Below are 8832 nucleotides of genomic sequence, written 5' to 3' on the forward strand. Positions count from 1 at the left end.
TAAGCGCTATTTATTATGGGAGTGAATGGCGGCGGCCTTTTTGTCCACTAGCTGCCTGCGCCCTTTTTTCCCAGCACCGGTATCAGCTACTGATTGGGATAAAGTTCAATTCTTGGTCGGAGTTTCTCTTAACTCCGGATTAAACTTCATCCCAAACTGTAGCGGATACCCCCATTCCCACAAGAAATCTTTACCTTTTCTCTAATAGTGCATCAAAGACTTCTGTGTGGCTGATACTGTGGTGAAACTCCTCCCACTGTGATGTCAGGGCAGTTTCCTGCCTGTGAACCTTGTTGCATTGTGGGACATAATGGCTGTTGCCAACTACAAAGCAAGCAGTATCTTCTTAAGTTCAGATAAGGGCAGTTTGTGCTGCTTATTTTTTTAATGTCTACCAGCATTAAAGATAATGACCTGGAGGATTATGGTGAAATAAACGTGAACAAATTACCTAGTGAGTATTAACAATTTATTGATCTTCTATTTTTTATCTTCTCACTTTGCAATGCCTTGATTTTTATTTTTTAAACTTACTACTACGGTAAAGTTACTTTCAAAGGGAACCCGAGCCGAAGTTCGGGTTCAAAATTAGATACTTAACATGAAGAGAGGGAAGTCTAAGGATCCTATTGAGGCTTCCCTCGGTTGTTGGAAGCCCCAGTTGCTGAGCGTGGCCGCCCTCCACATCGTGGCCACGCAGCTCCTTTTTTGTATTCACGGAAGCGAATTCGAAGCTGAAGCCTTCCCGCGCACGCGGCTCTGTGCTGTGCATGTGCAGATGGACTCAAGTGTCTACTGCACGGCCATGAATGCAGAAGAGAACCTACGCAGCCTGATAGGATTAGCACTAATCTTCAGGGGGAGGGGGGCTCTCGGCGACTAGGGACAGCAAACCACCGAGGGAAGCCTCAATGGGATCCTGAGGCTTCCCTCTCTTTAGGTAAGTATCTGATTTTAAACCCAAGCTCTGGTGCACTTTAAGTATAACTGCCGAATGCAACAGAATTTCTTTATGTCTCTTTTCTACACCGCAGTAAGGAAACCCACAATACCCATCCACCCACTCCTAAATCTTACATCTTCCTCTCCATAAATCCATGCACAGAGCCTGAGGGTAAACTCCATCCAGAGGAGAAACCAGCTTCGTACTATAGGGAAAACTCTCTAATGATGCTCCTAAGTAGCTGAATGCTCAGCAGAGTGTCAGAAATACAGTGCAATGAAGAAACTCTATAAAACGTGATCAGAGAGCAATTATGAGAAAACGATGAATTGATCTAACCACATCCCAGGTACATTGGGTCTTCAAAGTCAATTGTTTGCTTTTAGCCTTGCAACAAAAACACATTATGTTGAAATGATCACAATTTTTAATTACATTATTTCATTCAACGGATGCAGAGGATGGAATATTTGATGTCTCCTCTTTTAATGGAAAGTGTCGTGGAGAAGGAAAATCCAGGGGTTGTATAGATTTTGGCACCAAACAATGGTAATCTATTTATAAAGATGCAGAGAAAGAAAAAACAAGACTAAATGATGAAAGCTGCCAAAGCAGCCAATCAAGTCATCAGTCTGGTTTCTTCTTTTACTAGATGGAGAAAAGAAATACAGCAGGAACTCTGAGGGCTCGTTTCCACTGTTGCGGTGCGGAATCGCCTGGATTCCACCGCAGACGAAATCGCATGCGGATGCGTTTCCGCATGCTGGTTTCCCCGCAATTTCGCATGCGATTTCGCATGGCTAGGAAGCAGGCTAGTTTAACCATGTCACTGCCTGTGTAAAGTTCCATAGCCTTACATGCGAAATCGTACGCGAAATCGCAGGGAAAACCGCATGACAAAGCCGCATGCGATTTCCCTATTAAAAGCATTGCGAGCGATTCGCCCGCATTCCTGCAGCACGCGAAATCTGCCGGCTCTGCTGTGCAGATTTTCCCCGCACACCAAAACGCACCCGCACGACGCACAAGTGGAAACAATCCCATCCACTTGTATTGCCTATGCGAATCCGGATTCGCTATAGTGGAAACGAGCCCTGACTGATTACCATACCATAACCGCTAAACGTTTCTCAACATCTTCAAACCCCCCCCCCCCCCCAAAAAAAAAACCCAGCCGTCTTGAAGTGGGTAAATAAAAGTTACCTCTGCTATGAGATAGACCAGTGGCTTCTTATAACCTCTTGCAGAGGACACCAGGAAGGAGACAGAAAAACGATGTACTGTATTCATGGCCACTATCAGTTATACAGGAAATTGTCTTATGTATAAACCAAAAATCCCTTGATTCTATTCAAGAATCAATCAAGTCCCCCCCCCACCCCACGCAGATCCGCCATGCTCCCCCATGACCACCACACAGGTTTGGGCATGACAGTCGCGCACCCCCATGATCACTGCGCATGCTCCCTCCCCTCTTCACTACGCAAGTAGGCAGTGGCTTATGCTTTTCATAGCATGGACTCCGCTGCTGCACATGTAGCTGCGCAATGCAAATAGATGGTGTGGATTTGTATTTAACCACTTGAGGACCAGTGGCCATTTTTTACAATTTGGCACTTTACACCGGTCTATTGCTCGGTCATACAATTTAGTTTCCAAATTTATTCTTCCCCCTTTTCTTCTCACAAATAGAGCTTTCTTTGGTGGTATTTAATTGCTGCAGTGATTTCTTTAATAAAAAAAAAAGACATTTAAAAAAAATATTTTTTCTTATCCCTCCTCCCCCCCCAAATTGGCCCTAGACTACGTTGCATACACTACACAATACATACGTAGATATAGGACTATGGTAGGGATTACATTGTGAGCCCCTCCATATACTCTGTGCAGCGCTGCGTAAGATGTCAGTGCTATATAAATACATTTAGGTGTACATGTAGAAAAACCAGCCTGCCAGCGCTCATCAGCCACTGGCAGGCTGACCACTGTTCCCCACAGTGTTTACTAACGGGAGCTCGCAATCGTGTGAGCTCCTGTCAAATCACACTCCTTGCGAGATGACTATTTGGCGGCGCGGAGGAACAGAACCACTCTGCCCCTGCTATAAGGCGTTAGGTGGTCGCAGAGTGGTTAAAGAGGCACTATAACGACATATAGAAGAATGTCATACATTATTCAGAATACCAGCTCTTGTGTTAAAGCGGAATATAACCCAGCATTTATTCTTTGCTCTAAAACATTATTTACAGCATTTTATATGCAACCAGCATTTTTTTTTACTAGACCAGCATTGGAAGGGTTACACACAGAGCTTGGACGCATCCGAACTTGTAGATTATGTTATCTTGTGTTTACTTAAATGTATCAAGTGAGGAATGTGACACATTCTCTGACTGTGGAGAAGATCCTGGACACAGAGAGACACTCAAAGCGTTTCTGCCTTCAATACATAATGAATAAAACCAGTTATGAATAAAATGCAAAGTCAGCTCTCAAAGCAAAAAACTGTACTTTTGGGAACTTGTAATTTCTGAATGAATAATAATACTTATGCACAAATGCAAATATGATAACCGTATGGCATATAAAAAGTAGGAAAACATGTTTTTATTGAATATTTTGTCAGGATTTTAAACCACTTTAATTATCCTGGTTTCAGCATCAGTTCAGCATATAGCTATATATTGTTTTACACTGGTATGCAACTCCAACCCCCAGTGATGCTTGGCCTAGGCTATGATGTCACAAACCCTCCTGCTCCAGACAACTCTGGGAGACACAAGAGGTTTCTGCACACTTCGGAACTCACAACAAATTGCAGTGATGCACCTTAACAGCAGGTTATTACTCCTTATAACCAAACGAGTAAAATGGAAAGCACACAAGCTCTAAGAAGACATTGAGATCATATAATCTAGTAGTCCTTGAGCCTTCCAAGAGAAAACAGAAAGAGAACCAGGAGACGATATGGTGTAGTATGTGGCAAATCCCGCCCCTACTAGAGTCCAGGGATCTGGAGAAGGATGGACACGCTCCCATGGAAGTTTACAATGACCAGAGACTTTTTAAGTCAGATACTAATCTATGGAGAGGGAAGGCTCTGATTCTCATAGAGCCTTCCCCAGTCCTCTCTTGGTGTCCTCCTTCTAGCACTGTCGCCCCCCCCCCAAGTTATTCAACTGGAAGAAACCGTCTTCGAGGACCCTCGGAAGGCTTTGGAAGCACTCAGTGACACACTCACAGTGCAGAGCCACCAGTCTTCAGGAGCACTTGGGGCTACCGGAGGTGGCAAATTTGAACCAAGGCTGTGGAGTTGAGAGAAAAACCATCCAACTCAGACTCCATCTCCTCAGTTTATGAAATCAACAACTCCAGGTACTCAAAATTGCTCCGACTCCATGGTCTAATACTCACCAGGGCTGTGGAGCTGGTACAAAAATCATCCAAATCCTGACTCCTCAGTTTTATGAAACCACCAAATCTGACTTCAGGTACCCAAAATTGCTCCAACTCCGACTCTACAGCCCTTTTTTGAACGGAAGACAGTGCTGGAACGAGGACCAGAAAAGCTCTATGAGATCTTCCCTTCTTCCATAGGTATTTTACTTTTTTTTTTAACACAGGATACTTCAGTATTGCTTTAAAAGAAAGGTTAGAGTTGGCTTACATTTCAAAAATAAGCGACCATGGCTCAAGTTAGCTATTTATTAAGCACGAAAAAACTAGAATGACTAAACAGGTAGGCTTTGTTGAAGTAGTAGAAGATGTGATCCCATCCACAGTAAAGCCAAAACCCACAGACAGAACCGATAAGAATATCATTTTGTGACCCTCTTCCCGGGAAATCTCTGCAAACCTTGAGGCTGGGAACACTTTTTCGTGCACGTTTCCTGCACAGAGAACGGGCTAGTTCACACTTAATGTCTTTTTAGCGCACAGAAAAAAAAAGGACATTCTGCATGATGATTCTGTACATTTTGTCAGTTTTCTGTATCAATAACATTAGCTGCTGTGAAAAAACACACGCATTTTCCTGCATAGAAACACACGTAGGGCTTGATTCACTAAACCGTGATAACTCAAATATCACACCTTATCAAAGATATCACACCTTATCAAAGTTAACACGCCTTAACAGAGTAGCATAGCGAGTGTTACGAACCCGCAGGGGCTCAGGGTAGGACGAGTGCCATTGCCAATTAAAAGGCATAAGTTCGTAGCACTCGCTATGCTACTCTGATAAGGCATGTTAACTTTGATAAGGTGTGATATCTGACAAGGTGTGATATTTGAGTTATCACGGTTTAGTTAATCAAGCACTTTGTGTGCAGAAATGTACGCAGAAAACTGAAAGACGAGTGTGTTCCTTGCCTCAGCAATTTAATTGGGAGCCAAATAAAGTCTGAAGAGTGAATGAAAAGTTTAGGAGAATTTGTTTAATTTTGTCACATTGAGTCAAACATAATAATGCAAAAATAAATATTATGATGACAAAAATCCAATAAAATAACTCAGAAACATAAGTACCGTAGGTATTTTACCAGGAAGGGTGAGAGATACAAACATTGCTGTACAAAACAAGGTCTCTAGAAATGGAAACACAATGCTGGTTCTTAGCCGCTGAGCAAGATACGCAAGCTGAAGCTCTGTTATGGAGAGTGATGACATAAAAAAAATGAATAATAAAAATATATCTAAACAAGGAAAAGATTCAGCTTTCCAGTTCTGCGACTTTCAGTTTTTTTGGTGCTGGTTCCTCGGTGCTTTCTGGAGCATTGCTGTTGGGTTTTGCAGTTTCTCGAAGTACGGTAATGCCATGGAGTAAGTATCCTCCGCCTCCGCTCATCACCAGCTTGGGGTGGCTTCTGTTAGGCAAGACCTGTAAGGAGACATACATGTCAACCTTAGGACAGTTTGAGAGTTCATGTAAAAACAAAAAACAACAAAAATACAATGAAAAAACACACACACAAAAACCAAGAAAAAACAAAACTTCACATCAGATTACGATGTGTTACTATACAGGTCAAATGGACATCATTTAGATGTGCGTGTCAGTTATACCCAAAACAAGAACAATAGTAACGTGTTAATGTAAAAAATGTGTGCGTTTTTGAATTCCTAACTTTTTTCCTTCTACATAGCAACCTTTGAATTAAAAAAAGAACACCTTTGAGTGGCTCTGCAGTCCTAACTCCTACACAAAGCAAAGCTTTTAGTATTATTTCTGTGTATTTAAACAATATGGTGCTGACATCTTCCACAGGACTTCACTGGACTGTAGAAATGTCACCAATTGTCCTTCAGAGGAGCTCACCATCTAATTCCTGCCATAGTCTAGTATCCCTGTCAAAGTCTAAAGCCAATTTGGGGGGTAGGTATCAATTAAAGAGGAACTGTAGTGAAAATAATATAATGAATTTTTATTCCCCCCCACAATATTCATTAGTAAATTATTTAGTCAGCTTTTGCCCAATTCCTCTGCCTGATTTACATTTGGAAATTTATCACAGGTGGCGACATCTTTACTTCTGCCAGGTGATCTCTGCGGAATGTTCATTTACTGAGAGTGCTATGCTTGCTTGGCAGTTGGAAACTGCTGTTATTTCCCACAATGCAGCGAAGTTCACAGACAGCAAACTGTCAGAGCCATGGTCCTGACATCACACCGTGGGACGGGTTTCACCACAATATCAGCCATACTTATTCTTTATTTGAGAAAAGGTAAAGTTTTCTCCTGGGAAAGGGGGTCTTGATACTGACCGGGATGAAGTTCAATTATGGGTTAAAGTTCCCCCTTAAATATACTGGATGTTTTTGGGATGTGCAAAGGAAACCAACGCAGGGGGACCTAACAAACTCCATGAAGATAGTATCCTGGGCTGGCGCAGATTTGAATCCAAGGCCTAGCATTGCAAGGGGAGAGCGCTATCCCCTATGCTGCCCACTTTGAAGCCCTCCCATTTGGTGATTTGAATTGATGACACCTGGCACCCAAATAGCTGCCTACAAAAGTCACTTGCATGCTTAACCTCCTTAGCGGTAGTCCCGAGTCAGGCTCAGTGCGGAAAGCAACAGAACAGGGTGGTAATCCCGTGCCTGAGTGAGTTTCATGCAGACTACTCTGTAGTAGGTTTTCTTCTTGTTTTTAGGTTCTAAAAGCTTGTGAAAAAATGTTACGGCTTTTAGACCTTAAATCTGGAAATAATCATAACGCCAGGGAGGTTAAAGGGAACCTGAGATGGGGCCACAACATAAAAACATTCATACCACAAGCTTGCTCCAGCCCAATCACTCCCACGCCGTGCTCTTCTGGCTCCCTGTCTGACCACAATTGGCCACGGAAAGTCCTCCAATCCAGGGCCAACTGCACATGCGTGGCCAGGCCACGTGCTCACGTGCTACTGCGCAGGTGCAGAACGCTCCTAGAGACAAGAGCAAGACGGGAGGCGCACCGAGCAGGACTGCGCCTTCACCGACTGGCGGATTTTACAGAGCCAGTTGCGTGCAAATGGGGAGCTAGAAGCGGACAGCAGGGGAGCGATCGGGCTGGAGGAAGCCCCAGGTATGTATGTTTTTATGCTGTGGCCCCATCTCAGGTACACTTTAAGGTCAGTTACTTTACCACCTTGCTGGAGGATAGAATGTGTTTATTAAGACATCATGCTACTTTAACAAGGATAGGTATCTTTTTTTGCGTACAGATAATTAAGGCAGCAGGAAATTTGGGGGCAGAGAGAAGCCATAAAATGTCTCACCCTACACCCAGCGATGTTATTTACTATTCCCCAGGCTGGCATGGACTCTTGTGTAAGTCGTAAATGGGCTGCCAGCTATTGCCAGTGGACGACTTACGCCGTTTAATCATAAATTGGGCTCAGTCTCTTTGACGGCACCCAAATTATTGCCCGAGTGCCGCTTTAACTATAATTCCCATTACACCCTATGGCGGCGCCTGGTGTGCCCAAATTTCCAGAACCATTTTTGGCTGACTTATCTTCCTGGCAGCACCCATCCAAGTTACGGCCTTTACGATAGTTGCCTTGGAAATGCTGCCGTCATAGTCTGAAGATGACACATAGCATGCCTGAATTCTATCCAGACTCACCATTGACAATCGCATAATGTGCTCTGAATATCTATACTGTGCTTGCAGATAATTCAGCAGAATAGACCATATCCCATTCTAGTCATTCATGTCAGCCTGCAATCTCCATCACTAAGTGCTGGGCTGGGAGAAGTATAGGCTGCTGTGATTACACACAATTACATTCTACGAACATTGCTCAGCTGGCTCCCATTCCTTCCTGTGTGACAGCGACATTGATCGATACATTATTAGAAACCGCACATCACCTGGTAATTCCTCAGCCACGTCTCAGAGAGCCTCAGATTTACGACGCCACCTTTTTCCCGGAGTTTCGTGTATGATTCAAGCAGAGGCTGGAAGAGAGGACACAATGCAGGAGGAGGATGACTGAAGGCACTCTGATAGGTCTGGCAATCAATATGACTGGAGGAAGTGCCACTTCAACATGTCACATACGCACACATATTAACTGAGAGGCAGGCAATAACTGACAGGATGTGGCCTATGAATAACTTGTGTCACTTAGGCTGGGTGTCCGGATTACCATATTTACTGGAGAACACAGAGCAGATCATGCTCACTGTAGCCAGACTTCGCTTTTTGTGAAATATACGTGCATGAATGTGAATTTTGTATGTCAGCTTAAAGGGGCACTATGGCGAAAAATTGTAAAATATAATATATGTGCAAACAAATACAGATAAGTAGGTTTTTTTTCTAGAGTAAAATAAGCCATAAATTACCTTTCTCCTATGTTGCTGTCACTTACAGTAAGTAGTAGAAATCTGACAGAAGCGAC

General features: G+C 43.3%; 1 protein-coding gene across 1 annotated transcript in view; it reads right to left on the reverse strand.

Annotated features, from left to right (window-relative positions):
* Nucleotides 1-5357: 5357 nt before the first annotated feature.
* TRMT6 (tRNA methyltransferase 6 non-catalytic subunit) overlaps nt 5358-8832 on the reverse strand; it is a 76497-nt gene continuing 73022 nt past the window's right edge. Inside the window, exons 10-11 of the mRNA XM_068232503.1 lie at nt 8300-8386; nt 5358-5822 (exon numbers count right to left, since the gene is read on the reverse strand). Of these exons, the coding sequence (XP_068088604.1) occupies nt 5655-5822; nt 8300-8386 (255 nt within the window). The 3' untranslated portion in view covers nt 5358-5654. The remainder of the gene's footprint in view (nt 5823-8299; nt 8387-8832) is intronic.

This window comes from Hyperolius riggenbachi, chromosome 4 (assembly GCF_040937935.1).
Source record: "Hyperolius riggenbachi isolate aHypRig1 chromosome 4, aHypRig1.pri, whole genome shotgun sequence".
NCBI classification, from domain to species: Eukaryota; Metazoa; Chordata; class Amphibia; order Anura; family Hyperoliidae; genus Hyperolius; species Hyperolius riggenbachi.